The sequence below is a fragment of the Centruroides sculpturatus genome, unplaced genomic scaffold, assembly GCF_000671375.1.
Source record: "Centruroides sculpturatus isolate CEXI.00-Female unplaced genomic scaffold, Cexi_2.0 scaffold737, whole genome shotgun sequence".
NCBI classification, from domain to species: Eukaryota; Metazoa; Arthropoda; class Arachnida; order Scorpiones; family Buthidae; genus Centruroides; species Centruroides sculpturatus.
Genome location: NW_019385040.1, coordinates 110,397 through 129,321, shown reverse-complemented (window position 1 = coordinate 129,321; position 18,925 = coordinate 110,397). Strand labels below are relative to the sequence as shown.

At 41.6% G+C, this 18,925-nt stretch overlaps 1 protein-coding gene across 1 annotated transcript in view; it reads left to right on the top strand.

The window, feature by feature from the left end:
* LOC111633752 (RNA pseudouridylate synthase domain-containing protein 2-like) overlaps positions 1–18,733 on the top strand; it is a 39,800-nt gene extending 21,067 nt beyond the window's left edge. The window contains exon 8 of the mRNA XM_023378375.1: positions 16,976–18,733. Within this exon, the coding sequence (XP_023234143.1) occupies positions 16,976–17,041 (66 nt within the window). The 3' untranslated portion in view covers positions 17,042–18,733. The remainder of the gene's footprint in view (positions 1–16,975) is intronic.
* Positions 18,734–18,925: the final 192 nt, after the last annotated feature.

Below are 18,925 nucleotides of genomic sequence, written 5' to 3'. Positions count from 1 at the left end.
GATACCAGCAGAAATAAAACAGTGTTACAATACATTACACAGCACTGCCGGTGTTTACAGGAATGTTATATAGCGTACATTTACCATAATTATTTTACCCGTTTCCTCACCTCCTGTTCCACGAAAGGCGTATCTTTAGGCTGTGGCTAGTTAGTTGGTAGAACTGGTGGTCTCTCTACTGAAGCCATTGGTGCTTAGAGTCTTTGTTTTATACACAAATTGCGTTAGCCTTCTCCACAGTTTTTTGTTGCTAAATACTTCCGTTGGGTTTGGTGGCCAGTTCTGTCCCTCCATGAGGCATGCGCCTATGAACGGGAGTCTGTCGTCGTCGTATTTTGAGCATGTGTAGAGGAAGTGTTCCGCTGTGTCCTCACTGGACTCATCACAGTCGCAGAGGTTGTTGTCCATTTTACCGAAGCGGTGGAGATAGGCATGGAAGTTGCCGTGCCTGGTCAAAATTTGGGTAGTCTCGGCATTTGGAGTATAGTGTGTGGCCTTGACATGGTGAGTAATAGATGGAATGAAGGCGTAAGTTTTTCTCCCTGTGTCTGCATTTTCCCATTCGTGTTGCCACTCGTTGAGAGCTAAGTTGGTAAGTTGGTTTTTTAACCATGAATGAGGAAGTTTCTTGTAGGATGGTTCTCTGTTCAGGATGCAAGCCTTCCTAGCTAGTTTATCCGCTAGTTCATTACCAGCTTGCCCCGTATGCCCAGGGATCCAATTGAAGTGGAGTTTTCTGATCTTGCTGAGGTTGTTGGCTTTGGAAATAAGATTGGCAGAAAGGCCGATGTGCCTCTTGCCATTCGTGAGGATATTAAGGGCCGTTCTACTGTCCGTGTAAAGGCATATAGTGCCCTTGTACTTGTGAATATAGTCTGTAATATGGTTGATGGCTTTAAGTATCGCCCATAACTCAGCTTGGACATTCGTGCAGTGGGCCGCCATTTTGGAATACGCCTGATATTTAATCTTGTTTTTGTTATCCATAATTGCGACTCCTGCTCCTGTACCTTCCTCACCCCTTGAACCATCCGTATAGATGCACCATGATGCCCAGGTGTGGTTTTCCTCGGGATCGAGACATACAGTGTACCCTTGTGTCTCATGAGGGTGGTTTGAGTTTACCTTGTTTTGATTTGTACCATCTAGGCCGTTTGCCTGAATGTCGGCCATGATGTTTGACAGGCTCCTGGTGATCATTTCCTTAACCTTGTTGTTATAGGTGTTGTTGTCCTGCCCGGGAGTTTGACCCCTGGAAATAAGCCAATACCAGGCGATGGTTTTAGCCTGAATGTGGATTGGCGTGATACCGGCCAAGACAAGGAGGGCACTTGTAGGAGCAGTGCGATAGGAACGGCAGATTTGGATGGCAAACCTTCGTTGAATTGATAGGAGTTGCTTTCTGGCATGAATATTGTAGACTGCCTCGTACCAGACCGGTACTGCGTAAAGAAGGGCCGGTTCCATGGCGGCCTTATAAATGGTTTTGGTGTTCTTGTAATTTAGACCCCAGTACTTACCTGTGATCCATTTTAGTGCATTTGCCTTTTGGGTCAACCGCTGGCAGAGCATTTTGACATGGTAGTGCCAGTTTAATTTCTCATCGAGGTAGACACCAAGGTATTTCAATTCACTGATGACTTTGACTTTATTCGACGCTATATAAATGCTTGGCACACGTTGAAGTCTACCGCGTTTATTGCGTCTCGTGCAGATTAGGGCACGGCACTTCTCATAATTTATTGGGAGCTTGTTCCTACTGCTCCACTCGTGAATATTTTTTAAATGGGTATTCGTGTCTTCTGCCAGTTTATCACAGTTTTTATGAGCTACCATCAACATTAAGTCGTCAGCAAAGGCTTGGATGGCGGCCTTTCCGGTGTTACTGAAGGAGTTTAGAAGGTCATCGAAGACGAGGTTCCACAGACCAGGCCCACATCTGGAGCCCTGTGGACAACCTCTGTTGATCTGCTTCCGAATGTTAATGGTGTTCGATTGGAAGGTCACGCTTCTGTTGGATAAGTAGCTATTAGTAAGCTTTAGAATGTTCCGTGGGCAATTAGTGTCTTTTAGCCTTTTGATGACACTCGGCCACCAGAGATGGTCGAATGCTTTTCGGTAATCGATGCTTACTAATAATGCGTGATTGTTTTGACTCCATGCCTTTAAAACAAATGATTTTACGTTCAGAATTGCATCTGTTGTGGATTTGCCCTGCCGAAATCCGTATTGGTTTGGGCTCTGGAGGTTGTTATGATGGAGGTGCCAGTTTATTCTTCCGATTATAAGACCATCCAGGACCTTCCCCATAACTGGGAGTAGGCTAATTGGCCTGTAATGGTTTGGTCTGGTTGGTGTGTCCTCTTTCGGTATTAATTTAATGTTTCCCTCTTTCCATTTGCTGGGGAATAAACCTGTTTCTAAGCATGTGTTAAACAGGTGTACCAGGGCAATCGGAATTTCTTTAAACGCCTCTTTTGTCATCTCTGGCGTAACCCCATCCAAGCCTGGAGCCTTTCTGCTAGCCAGGGACCTGACCGCTCTCTCAACTTCTTGGAAGGAGAATAATTTATCATTGGCGTTGTTAGGTAAGTTTTTGCACTCATTGCGAATTCTGCTGTGAGTTGGCAAGTCTTCCTCGAGAAGGTCTTTTGGAAAGTTGTCATCCAGGATTTCTTTAATGTTAGTTGTGATGTCGGGAATTTCGTTCTTGTCGGTTTGGTTTAAAGAGAGTATGTCTGGTAGGTTTAATTTTGGCCTTTTTCTGTAAAGTAAGTAGTAAGGGGTGTCCCATGCGCCCTTGGTAGTGTTCCTGCTACAGAATGCTTTCCAGGCCTTCGTCCTGGTCCTATTTATTTGTTTTTTATAAACTTTGATAGCTATTCTGTATTCCATTCGTAGTGTGTTTCTTTCTTGCTCGTTGTTACACCTGTTCAGTTTTCTTCGGAGCTTTGTGACCCTTCTTTTTAAGGTGGTTAGTTCTTCTGTCCACCAATATGTTTCCTTTTTCTTGGTCCTTTTGGTTATGGTTGCTTGCTTTGCTGCAGAGTGTATTGCATTGGTTATGTAATTGGCATATTCGTCCAATTCCTCCTGGGTGTTGACGGAGGAAAAGTTGTAATTTCTCCACCGCTGCCCAAAAAGTTCCCTAAACAACTCCCAGTTGGTCCGATTGACCTGTTGACTTTTTAAGTGGAGGGGGGTGAAGATATCAGAGATATGAGTTACTATGTACCTGTGATTGCTGGCCGATGGGACCAGCATGGTTTCACAGTTCGTGATGCGATGGCTGAGTTCGTTTGACACTAAGCACACGTCAGTCCAACCTTCCGCGTGCGGAGTATGAAATGTCGGGTGGGTGGTCATGTTCGTAGAAATTAGGTCGTGTGAGTTCATTAGGTCGGCAACCAGTCTTTCCCTCTTATCCTCCCGAGTATGAAACCAGATCGGCGATTTGGCATTGAGATCGCCAGAGATTATGATTTGGTTGCTGTTAATTTTCTGAATAGCGTTTGTCAACTCATTTATGCATCCTTCGTCTTCATCGTCTGGAGGGAAGTAGGCACATATAATATAAATCGGCGTGGGTTGTTGCATGACGGCTGCACAGATCCTATTTGAGCACAGTTGTGGGATGAGGGCAATGTCCAGGTCAGGGTTGCACACAATAATTCCACATTTAGGTCTGGAATTGGTATGGCCCATGAGTACCCGCCAGTTGCTGAACCGAACTATCTTGTTGCCGATTGTGTAAGGCTCCTGGATTGTTATAATGTCACTCTCAGTGTCACTTGCTGTCTTGATGAGAAGTGAGCAGGCTGCCTTACTTTTTTGGGCATTTAACTGTAGGAGCTTAATTGTGGTCATTGAGTGGCTTTGGTTGTTTCTGGTAGCATTCCTGGCCTGTTGGCCATCGGTGTTAGTATCCTGAGTTGTATTTGCTGGTTGACTACAGGCCATAGTTGGTTCGATTTATGATCTGTTGTTTCATTTTCTGTAGAATGGGGCAGTTCTTGCTGAATGCGTTATGATGAACGAAATATTTTTTGCCCTCTGGAAGGCTTTCATTTGCTTGCTTACAGTTTATACAAGTGGCAGTTTTGTGCCGGTGGTTACATTCTTTGTACGGGTGCCTTTTGGTGCAGTGGCTGCATCTACGGTCAGTGGGGCATTCCCGTGCGAAATGATCGAATCCGCAGCATTGGTAGCAACGGACTACAGGGATAAAGTCGTCAACGTATATTGTTGACCAGGACATAGAAATATGACGGTGTTGAATTAGGGTGTTCCTTATTTTGGGAGTTACCGATAGGACTACGTTTCTACAGTTTTGTTTGATTTTGCCATGATTGAGAATGGTGCTTATTTTGCAGGATGAGATCACTTCCTCTGGTTTAATGTCTCCCCAAATCTTGTTCTGTTCTGTCATGACTTTAATTATGTCTTCTTCCTCGATGTATTTTGGGACATTGAGGAGGATGACCCTGGGTCTTCTCCCCTCCGATAATTTGCATTGGATTGTGCTTTGAAGTTCTGGTATTGCATCTATAGCCTCCTTGAGTTTTTTCCCATCTTGTTCATTTCCGACACGGACACACACTCCATTTGCCTTGACTTTGCGTATTGCTTTGACCTTTATTTGTAGATGTTCAGGTTGGACTTCCTCGATAATTGTTGTTACCTCATCCATGTTTGGTTCTTCGTCTCCAGTTACCTTGGGGTACAGGAGGACAGCGTGTGTGCCCCCAGCCCCCTCAGATTGTACTTTAGTGCGGAGAGAGGCAGTTATTGTTTTAGTAGCCCTACTAGGTCGCATGTCTAAGTTTTCACTAACAGCCTTGGCGTAGGATTTCCCGGTTACAGCTGGTGTTTGATCTGACATTACAACACGGTTGGCTCTTATCTCACGTAGAATACCAAACAATTGGCTAACGCAGCAGTGCAGCTGCATTGCCCGCTCCTTAACTTCTTTCCATTCTTCTGTGTTTAAGTATGATCGATCTTTTGCTGGAAGGAGGTCCATGACACGTTTGAGATGTTGACCTGCCTCACAGAGGATAGTATCCTCCAGAGAGCGGGCGACTCCTGTTGGGACGTCCAAGGTATCCAGCTCTTGGGTAGGTTCGGCTGACCCCATTACGAAATGCCTTCTAAGGCACGCGAAGCCGAAAAGAACAAAGAACTAAGCGTTGGCTGGCCCAGCTAAACGGCTGGACGCTGATAAGTTTTTTAGAAATAGGTCCTTTCCAAACTGCTTTGCCGAAGGTTCTGTACACTCAGTAGTGTTCAAATCAGAATCCGTTACAAAAGTACTCGGAAAACAAACCAGAGCCCGCCACACGTAAAACGCCGGACCGGCTAGGACTCGCCGAGTGGCTAGACCTACCACGTGGCTAGACCTACCACGTGGCGAAGAAACAATCCTTTGTCTAACGGTAAATCTTGGTTCGTGAATAACTCGGCGAATAAATTACCTACAATAACCAAATTTCTACAGCGTATAGATGGGCCGGTGACAAACAAATTTCGTTGGGAATATGAGCGGATTGCCAACGGGAGGCCCGATGCGGGCCGACAAAAGGTTAGTATTTCGGACAGCCGTAACTCGAAAACTAAATGATCGATTTGAATAAAACCATTACTCACAGTTAGCGTACTAAATGTCGAATCCACCGATATATAGTTATCCAAAGTCTAACGAAAATGCACAGTGAGATCACTATCGAAATCGGAGCCGATCTTAACACGTACTGTCCTCCTTCGCACTGTATACCAAGACTCCTTCTGTTATATATATAACAGCCGAGAAAATAAAAATAATTTAATTGTAAGTACGGTGGTGGTGATCCTCTTAATGGCACTCACACCTGGAAAATGAACGAGGAGGTCGATAGTAAAAGTCACTTCTAGAATGAAGACAGATCGAAGACGCGTTTCATTACGATCACCCCGAATGGGTGTCTGATCACTTTACCATTTTCTGGGCACAAAAGTTCACAGATGAAATTTTCAGTTAGAATGTTCTCATTAAATTTACACTGAAGAGCAATTGAATTAGGGATAGCTGGCGTTATGCAAATTTTGAGTTGTGCGTAAGCATGAAAGTGATTTGCAGATGAGGTAAGCAGCAGTTTGACAAGATAAGGAGTGCTGCTAACGGTATCAGTAATAGTTAGAAGCAAAATGAGTAAGAGTAAAGATCTAAATGCATTTGATTGTGGACAAATTGTTGGGACCTGACAAATGGGTCACTCCATTTTGGAAGTAGTGGAAACACTGGGTTTTTCACACACCACTGTGTCGAGGGTATACCATGAGTACGTCAATTCCGGTAAAACCATCACTGCCAGGGTCAACTGCTGTGGACAACAGTGTGTGGATGAGCGAGGTCGTCAGTGGCTAGCCCATGTTGTAACAATGGATAGACAGGCCATAGTGCAACAGATCACCCGTCAATTTAACACTGGTGCACAGCAAGGTGTAAGCTGCCACTCCATACAAAACTGTCTCCTCTCAATGGGGTACAGGAGTCATTGTCTTATGAGTGTCCCCCTGCTCACTGCACAAAACAGGGTGCAACAATTAGCATGGGCATGGGAACATGCCAATGGACTGTCGAGATGTGGAAAAATGTTGCCTGGAGCGATGAGTCAAGATTCACTTTGGTACATGCCGATAGCAGAGTATGTGTACGCCATAAGCCACATGAAGTGATGGATCCTTCTTGCCATCAGAGGACTCTTCAAGCTAGTGGAGGTGGCATTCTTGTGTGGAGACTATTCACATAAACTGAAATGGGACTCCTGGTACGTCTGACAGTGTCACTGACAGGTGAATGTTACCGGGATATCCTTGATGACCATCTGTTCCTGTTTGTTCGTTCTTGACAGCCCACTACAGAGATTGTCTTTCAACAAGACAATGCACCGTGCCATTGCTCCCGAATTGTATCGGAATGTTGGATAAACATTCCACAGACCTGCACATGCTTTCCTGGCCATCATGGTCACCTGACCTCAATCCAATCAAGCAGATCTTGGATGCAATTGAGAAAGATGTTCGAGGCTCCGACCACCTTCCATTTTATCTTCGTGATTTGTGGGAAATTATTCAGGACTTGTGGATACATATGGCTTCCCATTGCTTCCAGTGTCTTGTGGAGTCCATGCCAAGACAAATCGCAGCTGTCATCAAGGCAAAAGGTGGTGCTACACGCTACTAGACAGTTATACCTAATTCAATTGCTCTTCAGTGTATAATCAACTGTACTAACTAAAATATATCATTGAGAAGAGCAGCTTGGAAAAAATGTGTTTGTATTGAAACAATATTGCAATTGAATCCAAGGTAGACATCATTTTGTTCATTAGATCATACTCTAATTGTGAAATTTTGTGATTTATTCTTTGCTCATATCATTAACCTCCATTTTTTGGTAATTGAAACCTTTGTCATACTTTCAATTTCCATTTTAACCAATAAAATCCTATAAAAATCGCCCATTTCTTATGTATTTTATCCTAAATTTAGTCACCTCTATCTAGTTTCTTGGAGATAATTTTGGCGCTATTGTTTTCCTTACTTAATTCTGTGTTGAATGAAGTGTATTTTATAGGTGATAAGAGTAGGATACCCAGTTGGTAGTATGTTTTCCTTTAATTGAATGAGATTTTTTAGAACAGTTTTTAATATGATGACAGGGCTAAATTATGTTTCCAGTCCAGCCTTGAACAAGTTAGAATTTTTCCTATTAATAGTAGCGAAAAAACTTCCAGATGTCCAAATTCCAGATATTTGAATCATTTTCAGGAATACATTAGATTTGAATAAGCGTCCAACTGTATATCCTATAAGAAAGTCAACTTAATAGATGTATTTTGTACTANTAATTTATTTCATTTTACAAGGTTTAATTTTCCATGCTTATTACATTTTAATTATTAATTCTTAAAATTTTATTATTTGCAACTGTAGTATTGATAGTTTGAATTTGTAATTATACATTCCAAAGAATTCAAAAAGCTTGTAACTGAAGAAAATTGGTAAAATATGATTGAAAATGTTTTTATTTCAATAAATATATAGCTGGATTTATCAAGGTTTAGTTTGTTTATAATATATTCAAATTAACCTAATTACTTACAACTGGGTATTTTGGGATGTCCTACTCTTACCCCCTATAAAATACAATTTGACACAGAATTAAACTAGGAAAACAATGATACCAAAATTATTCCCAAGAAATAATTGTTTAAATAAATATGGGTAAAACTGATATTGTGCAATCATTTAACTATCCAAACCAATCTTTTGTATTATTCTAATATGAAGAATACCACTGTTATTCCAAAAATACAACACCACTAATACAGTCATTGGGTAATGACTTATTGAAATATCTGAAATTTTCTATAAAAAAAGGTTCACATTTACACACAACTGTATTTTCTGGGCACACCAAGTTAAAGAGAGCTGTCCGTTTGTGGTTACGGACTTTGCCCTATTTGGAAATGGAAAGAAGGAGAAAGCAAGAGGTCAAAGTGTGAAAAGAAAGGGTAATAGTAAAGTTTGAAAGGAAGGCATGGGAGGCCCCATGGGTGCCTGTATCACTTTTATTGGAATAATACCAGCAGATTACAATATGTTTACAAATATGTTAAGTGGTTGTCATAGAATACAAACTTTGAAGACTTGTGACAATTACAAAGCAGCAGGAAGCAGTTGATTTACAGAATTGGAAGGTGCAACCCAAGAACCGAAGGGTTACCAATTGCAATGATGACGAGAAACTATGAAGGAAATAGTTGTAATTGTTACCAGACAGTACAAATTTTAAAGATAAAGAATACATTAACACATTTGTAGCGTTTTTGAGGAGAGTGGGAGGCCAATAGAAAATAAACACCAATTGGCATAAATGGATCGTCATTCCGAACAAAATTAAATGGAATTAGCAGCTGGGGTACAACAAAATGTACCGGACTACAGATGGTGGCCCAACCGATACCAGCAGAAATAAAACAGTGTTACAATACATTACACAGCACTGCCGGTGTTTACAGGAATGTTATATAGCGTACATTTACCATAATTATTTTACCCGTTTCCCCACCTCCTGTTCCACGAAAGGCGTATCTTTAGGCTGTGGCTAGTTGGTAGAACTGGTGTTCTCTCTACTGAAGCCATTGGTGCTTAGAGTCTTTGTTTTATACACAAATTGCGTTAGCCTTCTCCACAGTTTTTTGTTGCTAAATACTTCCGTTGGGTTTGGTGGCCAGTTCTGTCCCTCCATGAGGCATGCGCCTATGAACGGGAGTCTGTCGTCGTCGTATTTTGAGCATGTGTAGAGGAAGTGTTCCGCTGTGTCCTCACTGGACTCATCACAGTCGCAGAGGTTGTTGTCCATTTTACCGAAGCGGTGGAGATAGGCATGGAAGTTGCCGTGCCCGGTCAAAATTTGGGTAGTCTCGGCATTTGGAGTGTAGTGTGTGGCCTTGACACGGTGAGTAATAGATGGAATGAAGGCGTAAGTTTTTCTCCCTGTGTCTGCATTTTCCCATTCGTGTTGCCACTCGTTGAGAGCTAAGTTGGTAAGTTGGTTTTTTAACCATGAATGAGGAAGTTTCTTGTAGGATGGTTCCCTATTCAGGATGCAAGCCTTCCTAGCTAGTTTATCCGCTAGTTCATTACCAGCTTGCCCCGTATGCCCAGGGATCCAATTGAAGTGGAGTTTTCTGATCTTGCTGAGGTTGTTGGCTTTGGAAATAAGATTGGCAGAAAGGCCGATGTGCCTCTTGCCATTCGTGAGGATATTAAGGGCCGTTCTACTGTCCGTGTAAAGGCATATAGTGCCCTTGTACTTGTGAATATAGTCTGTAATATGGTTGATGGCTTTAAGTATCGCCCATAACTCAGCTTGGACATTCGTGCAGTGGGCCGCCATTTTGGAATACGCCTGATATTTAATCTTGTTTTTGTTATCCATAATTGCGACTCCTGCTCCTGTACCTTCCTCACCCCTTGAACCATCCGTATAGATGCACCATGATGCCCAGGTGTGGTTTTCCTCGGGATCGAGACATACAGTGTACCCTTGTGTCTCATGAGGGTGGTTTGAGTTTACCTTGTTTTGATTTGTACCATCTAGGCCGTTTGCCTGAATGTCGGCCATGATGTTTGACAGGCTCCTGGTGATCATTTCCTTAACCTTGTTGTTATAGGTGTTGTTGTCCTGCCCGGGAGTTTGACCCCTGGAAATAAGCCAATACCAGGCGATGGTTTTAGCCTGAATGTGGATTGGCGTGATACCGGCCAAGACAAGGAGGGCACTTGTAGGAGCAGTGCGATAGGAACGGCAGATTTGGATGGCAAACCTTCGTTGAATTGATAGGAGTTGCTTTCTGGCATGAATATTGTAGACTGCCTCGTACCAGACCGGTACTGCGTAAAGAAGGGCCGGTTCCATGGCGGCCTTATAAATGGTTTTGGTGTTCTTGTAATTTAGACCCCAGTACTTACCTGTGATCCATTTTAGTGCATTTGCCTTTTGGGTCAACCGCTGGCAGAGCATTTTGACATGGTAGTGCCAGTTTAATTTCTCATCGAGGTAGACACCAAGGTATTTCAATTCACTGATGACTTTGACTTTATTCGACGCTATATAAATGCTTGGCACACGTTGAAGTCTACCGCGTTTATTGCGTCTCGTGCAGATTAGGGCACGGCACTTCTCATAATTTATTGGGAGCTTGTTCCTACTGCTCCACTCGTGAATATTTTTTAAATGGGTATTCGTGTCTTCTGCCAGTTTATCACAGTTTTTATGAGCTACCATCAACATTAAGTCGTCAGCAAAGGCTTGGATGGCGGCCTTTCCGGTGTTACTGAAGGAGTTTAGAAGGTCATCGAAGACGAGGTTCCACAGACCAGGCCCACATCTGGAGCCCTGTGGACAACCTCTGTTGATCTGCTTCCGAATGTTAATGGTGTTCGATTGGAAGGTCACGCTTCTGTTGGATAAGTAGCTATTAGTAAGCTTTAGAATGTTCCGTGGGCAATTAGTGTCTTTTAGCCTTTTGATGACACTCGGCCACCAGAGATGGTCGAATGCTTTTCGGTAATCGATGCTTACTAATAATGCGTGATTGTTTTGACTCCATGCCTTTAAAACAAATGATTTTACGTTCAGAATTGCATCTGTTGTGGATTTGCCCTGCCGAAATCCGTATTGGTTTGGGCTCTGGAGGTTGTTATGATGGAGGTGCCAGTTTATTCTTCCGATTATAAGACCATCCAGGACCTTCCCCATAACTGGGAGTAGGCTAATTGGCCTGTAATGGTTTGGTCTGGTTGGTGTGTCCTCTTTCGGTATTAATTTAATGTTTCCCTCTTTCCATTTGCTGGGGAATAAACCTGTTTCTAAGCATGTGTTAAACAGGTGTACCAGGGCAATCGGAATTTCTTTAAACGCCTCTTTTGTCATCTCTGGCGTAACCCCATCCAAGCCTGGAGCCTTTCTGCTAGCCAGGGACCTGACCGCTCTCTCAACTTCTTGGAAGGAGAATAATTTATCATTGGCGTTGTTAGGTAAGTTTTTGCACTCATTGCGAATTCTGCTGTGAGTTGGCAAGTCTTCCTCGAGAAGGTCTTTTGGAAAGTTGTCATCCAGGATTTCTTTAATGTTAGTTGTGATGTCGGGAATTTCGTTCTTGTCGGTTTGGTTTAAAGAGAGTATGTCTGGTAGGTTTAATTTTGGCCTTTTTCTGTAAAGTAAGTAGTAAGGGGTGTCCCATGCGCCCTTGGTAGTGTTCCTGCTACAGAATGCTTTCCAGGCCTTCGTCCTGGTCCTATTTATTTGTTTTTTATAAACTTTGATAGCTATTCTGTATTCCATTCGTAGTGTGTTTCTTTCTTGCTCGTTGTTACACCTGTTCAGTTTTCTTCGGAGCTTTGTGACCCTTCTTTTTAAGGTGGTTAGTTCTTCTGTCCACCAATATGTTTCCTTTTTCTTGGTCCTTTTGGTTATGGTTGCTTGCTTTGCTGCAGAGTGTATTGCATTGGTTATGTAATTGGCATATTCGTCCAATTCCTCCTGGGTGTTGACGGAGGAAAAGTTGTAATTTCTCCACCGCTGCCCAAAAAGTTCCCTAAACAACTCCCAGTTGGTCCGATTGACCTGTTGACTTTTTAAGTGGAGGGGGGTGAAGATATCAGAGATATGAGTTACTATGTACCTGTGATCGCTGGCCGATGGGACCAGCATGGTTTCACAGTTCGTGATGCGATGGCTGAGTTCGTTTGACACTAAGCACACGTCAGTCCAACCTTCCGCGTGCGGAGTATGAAATGTCGGGTGGGTGGTCATGTTCGTAGAAATTAGGTCGTGTGAGTTCATTAGGTCGGCAACCAGCCTTCCCCTCTTATCCTCCCGAGTATGAAACCAGATCGGCGATTTGGCATTGAGATCGCCAGAGATTATGATTTGGTTGCTGTTAATTTTCTGAATAGCGTTTGTCAACTCATTTATGCATTCTTCGTCTTCATCGTCTGGAGGGAAGTAGGCACATATAATATAAATCGGCGTGGGTTGTTGCATGACGGCTGCACAGATCCTATTTGAGCACAGTTGTGGGATGAGGGCAATGTCCAGGTCAGGGTTGCACACAATAATTCCACATTTAGGTCTGGAATTGGTATGGCCCATGAGTACCCGCCAGTTGCTGAACCGAACTATCTTGTTGCCGATTGTGTAAGGCTCCTGGATTGTTATAATGTCACTCTCAGTGTCACTTGCTGTCTTGATGAGAAGTGAGCAGGCTGCCTTACTTTTTTGGGCATTTAACTGTAGGAGCTTAATTGTGGTCATTGAGTGGCTTTGGTTGTTTCTGGTAGCATTCCTGGCCTGTTGGCCATCGGTGTTAGTATCCTGAGTTGTATTTGCTGGTTGACTACAGGCCATAGTTGGTTCGATTTATGATCTGTTGTTTCATTTTCTGTAGAATGGGGCAGTTCTTGCTGAATGCGTTATGATGAACGAAATATTTTTTGCCCTCTGGAAGGCTTTCATTTGCTTGCTTACAGTTTATACAAGTGGCAGTTTTGTGCCGGTGGTCACATTCTTTGTACGGGTGCCTTTTGGTGCAGTGGCTGCATCTACGGTCGGTGGGGCATTCCCTTGCGAAATGATAGAATCCGCAGCATTGGTAGCAACGGACTACAGGGATAAAGTCGTCAACGTATATTGTTGACCAGGACATAGAAATATGACGGTGTTGAATTAGGGTGTTCCTTATTTTGGGAGTTACCGATAGGACTACGTTTCTACAGTTTTGTTTAATTTTGCCATGATTGAGAATGGTGCTTATTTTGCAGGATGAGATCACTTCCTCTGGTTTAATGTATCCCCAAATCTTGTTCTGTTCTGTCATGACTTTAATTATGTCTTCTTCCTCGATGTATTTTGGGACATTGAGGAGGATGACCCTGGGTCTTCTCCCCTCCGATAATTTGCATTGGATTGTGCTTTGAAGTTCTGGTATTGCATCTATAGCCTCCTTGAGTTTTTTCCCATCTTGTTCATTTCCGACACGGACACACACTCCATTTGCCTTGACTTTGCGTATTGCTTTGACCTTTATTTGTAGATGTTCAGGTCGGACTTCCTCGATAATTTTTGTTGTTACCTCATCCATGTTTGGTCCTTCGTCTCCAGTTACCTTGGGGTACAGGAGGACAGCGTGTGTGCCACCAGCCCCCTCAGATTGTACTTTAGTGCGGAGAGAGGCAGTTATTGTTTTAGTAGCCCTACTAGGTCGCGTGTCTAAGTTTTCACTAACAGCCTTGGCGTAGGATTTCCCGGTTACAGCTGGTGTTTGATCTGACATTACAACACGGTTGGCTCTTATCTCACGTAGAATACCAAACAATTGGCTAACGCAGCAGTGCAGCTGCATCGCCCGTTCCTTAACTTCTTTTCGTTCTTCTGTGTTTAAGTATGATCGATCTTTTGCTGGAAGAAGGTCCATGACACGTTTGAGATGTTGACCTGCCTCACAGAGGATAGTATCCTCCAGAGAGCGGGCGACTCCTATTGGGACGTCCAAGGTATCCAGCTCTTGGGTAGGTTCGGCTGACCCCATTACGAAATGCCTTCTAAGGCACGCGAAGCCGAAAAGAACAAAGAACTAAGCGTTGGCTGGCCCAGCTAAACGGCTGGACGCTGATAAGTTTTTTAGAAATAGGTCCTTTCCAAACTGCTTTGCCGAAGGTTCTGTACACTCAGTAGTGTTCAAATCAGAATCCGTTACAAAAGTACTCGGAAAACAAACCAGAGCCCGCCACACGTAAAACGCCGGACCGGCTAGGACTCGCCGAGTGGCTAGACCTACCACGTGGCTAGACCTACCACGTGGCGAAGAAACAATCCTTTGTCTAACGGTAAATCTTGGTTCGTGAATAACTCGGCGAATAAATTACCTACAATAACCAAATTTCTACAGCGTATAGATGGGCCGGTGACAAACAAATTTCGTTGGGAATATGAGCGGATCGCCAACGGGAGGCCCGATGCGGGCCGACAAAAGGTTAGTATTTCGGACAGCCGTAACTCGAAAACTAAATGATCGATTTGAATAAAACCATTACTCACAGTTAGCGTACTAAATGTCGAATCCACCGATATATAGTTATCCAAAGTCTAACGAAAATGCACAGTGAGATCACTATCGAAATCGGAGCCGATCTTAACACGTACTGTCCTCCTTCGCACTGTATACCAAGACTCCTTCTGTTATATATATAACAGCCGAGAAAATAAAAATAATTTAATTGTAAGTACGGTGGTGGTGATCCTCTTAATGGCACTCACACCTGGAAAATGAACGAGGAGGTCGATAGTAAAAGTCACTTCTAGAATGAAGACAGATCGAAGACGCGTTTCATTACGATCACCCCGAATGGGTGTCTGATCACTTTACCATTTTCTGGGCACAAAAGTTCACAGATGAAATTTTCAGTTAGAATGTTCTCATTAAATTTACACTGAAGAGCAATTGAATTAGGGATAGCTGGCGTTATGCAAATTTTGAGTTGTGCGTAAGCATGAAAGTGATTTGCAGATGAGGTAAGCAGCAGTTTGACAAGATAAGGAGTGCTGCTAACGGTATCAGTAATAGTTAGAAGCAAAATGAGTAAGAGTAAAGATCTAAATGCATTTGATTGTGGACAAATTGTTGGGACCTGACAAATGGGTCACTCCATTTTGGAAGTAGTGGAAACACTGGGTTTTTCACACACCACTGTGTCGAGGGTATACCATGAGTACGTCAATTCCGGTAAAACCATCACTGCCAGGGTCAACTGCTGTGGACAACAGTGTGTGGATGAGCGAGGTCGTCAGTGGCTAGCCCATGTTGTAACAATGGATAGACAGGCCATAGTGCAACAGATCACCCGTCAATTTAACACTGGTGCACAGCAAGGTGTAAGCTGCCACTCCATACAAAACTGTCTCCTCTCAATGGGGTACAGGAGTCATTGTCTTATGAGTGTCCCCCTGCTCACTGCACAAAACAGGGTGCAACAATTAGCATGGGCATGGGAACATGCCAATGGACTGTCGAGATGTGGAAAAATGTTGCCTGGAGCGATGAGTCAAGATTCACTTTGGTACATGCCGATAGCAGAGTATGTGTACGCCATAAGCCACATGAAGTGATGGATCCTTCTTGCCATCAGAGGACTCTTCAAGCTAGTGGAGGTGGCATTCTTGTGTGGAGACTATTCACATAAACTGAAATGGGACTCCTGGTACGTCTGACAGTGTCACTGACAGGTGAATGTTACCGGGATATCCTTGATGACCATCTGTTCCTGTTTGTTCGTTCTTGACAGCCCACTACAGAGATTGTCTTTCAACAAGACAATGCACCGTGCCATTGCTCCCGAATTGTATCGGAATGTTGGATAAACATTCCACAGACCTGCACATGCTTTCCTGGCCATCATGGTCACCTGACCTCAATCCAATCAAGCAGATCTTGGATGCAATTGAGAAAGATGTTCGAGGCTCCGACCACCTTCCATTTTATCTTCGTGATTTGTGGGAAATTATTCAGGACTTGTGGATACATATGGCTTCCCATTGCTTCCAGTGTCTTGTGGAGTCCATGCCAAGACAAATCGCAGCTGTCATCAAGGCAAAAGGTGGTGCTACACGCTACTAGACAGTTATACCTAATTCAATTGCTCTTCAGTGTATAATCAACTGTACTAACTAAAATATATCATTGAGAAGAGCAGCTTGGAAAAAATGTGTTTGTATTGAAACAATATTGCAATTGAATCCAAGGTAGACATCATTTTGTTCATTAGATCATACTCTAATTGTGAAATTTTGTGATTTATTCTTTGCTCATATCATTAACCTCCATTTTTTGGTAATTGAAACCTTTGTCATACTTTCAATTTCCATTTTAACCAATAAAATCCTATAAAAATCGCCCATTTCTTATGTATTTTATCCTAAATTTAGTCACCTCTATCTAGTTTCTTGGAGATAATTTTGGCGCTATTGTTTTCCTTACTTAATTCTGTGTTGAATGAAGTGTATTTTATAGGTGATAAGAGTAGGATACCCAGTTGGTAGTATGTTTTCCTTTAATTGAATGAGATTTTTTAGAACAGTTTTTAATATGATGACAGGGCTAAATTATGTTTCCAGTCCAGCCTTGAACAAGTTAGAATTTTTCCTATTAATAGTAGCGAAAAAACTTCCAGATGTCCAAATTCCAGATATTTGAATCATTTTCAGGAATACATTAGATTTGAATAAGCGTCCAACTGTATATCCTATAAGAAAGTCAACTTAATAGATGTATTTTGTACTATATTTATAATGATATTTTAACGTTATTTAAAATATTATTATTGTGATTAATTTTTTTATTTATTTAAAACCTTGTTATTTTAATTTTAGGGAAGAGACTGGAACTTTCGAACACAAATACCAAACTGGGCAAAAAAAGATTGGATGGATAATTAAAATATTAAATATTAATATTGTTATTTTCTCATTTTTTAATTCAAATGTATAGAAAAAAATTTCTTATTAAGATTCTATTTTTATATATTTCCTTGATTTTTTTATTGCCATTTAAAAATACAGCAAAACACTACTAATTTAACATGCAGTTTAGACTAGTAGTTCACACAAAACCTGCATAATGGCACGAGGATTATTCAACTGTAATCAAGATGATATTCGGCACAAAGAACATTCAAACTAAACAAGTGAAAAGGTGGGAAGAACTATATATTACTAATTTGTATATCATTAATATATCATATTATTTTATTATTTTACATATATTATTTTATTAATATACTGGCAGTTATGGAAATATATTGGTACTCTGCAGGCTTAAAGCCTGCAACTTCTTAAGAAATGGGTGAGGCCTGCCGGAAACCTACGAAGTTCCCTTACGGTCGCATTCAGAAAATGTTGCTTATCACCAATATAGAGAATCATAGTTTTCCTTGCCATGGATAGTGTAACTATACTTGTGTTGGAGAAAGATGAATGTGACGTTATTTTTGCAAATAAGATGTTTGCCGATCGCTTAGAGCGCGCAAGTTGTAAACGCCATTTTTGTTCTCACTATGGTTAACTCAAAATTTAAGCGGGAAACAATAGTGAAGTGTTAGCTAATGTTAGAATAAGGGAAAGACTACGTTTTTGAGGGAGATATCAGTAGTACTTAAAGTTGCCATAAGCTCAAAACCAGAAATCGGACATTGTAAGTTAAATGGTATTGTGGTAAAAGTTAAGTAGCATTAGGTAGGCTTTAGGAAAATAAGCAAATAATTCTAAAACAACTAATTTTATTGAATTATCAATTATTGAACATTTACTACTTGTTTCACTTACATATTTCAGCTAAGTTTTTGTTGGCAAACTAGGTTGCCCCCATTGTTGGCGTGGCTTGGTGGATACGATTAAAAGTAAAGATAATTTTGATCCCACAAAGCGGAAGAGTAAAAAATAAATAAAACAAAAGTTAGACAGTGACCAGATATAACTATTGATCCATTATCGATGATTGCACGAAACCGTCGCACAGCACGTGCACCACAGATTACTAAAGACATACGCCTATACGACAAGTACAACCTACAATTTTATTGTTTTTACTACAGATGGAATATTTTTGGGATAAAGATGGATAAATCGGAACATTCCAGGAAAAATTTTCCGATCGGTAAGTATGGTTACTCTAGTGTTTTAAGTCACTTCTTCCACACAATAAAGTTAACAGTAAAAAAGCTTAAGAATTTATACGGTTTACGTTTCGATAGCGAGTAGACAGGGGTAATGTTTCAGGTTACACCGCAAATTTAGTTTAAAACACGATTCAATTGAAAGTTATACAAGATAAAAAATTAATCAATAGCATGCTGGAGTGATGGTCCATACTTAATGTGATCTCTTGTTTCTACTACTAGTTACTGCTTGTCACATGCCTTTAAACAAACTAAAGAAGGAAGAAATAGCCATCTCTTACTTATCAGAATAACACCAAAAGCTACACTGAGTGCCAGTACTATACAAATAAGTCTAGACTTTGTCAAAACTACACCTAGCAAGAATTCTGCGTTACTGAATACAGTCAGATTTCAGAACCACAAATCATTAAATATTTTTAGACCAGTATACTAGACATTTCAGTAACTATTTTTTTTTTTTGTATTAAAACTAATTTCATATACAGTGGTACCTCAGGATACGAAATTAATCCGTTCCGAAACTGAGATCGTATCATGAAAATGTCGTAAGGTGGATCATCTTTTCCCATACGATTACATGTAAAACCAAATAATTCGTTCCAACGCGAAAAACATACTCAAATTAAAGCCAAGTAATACATTA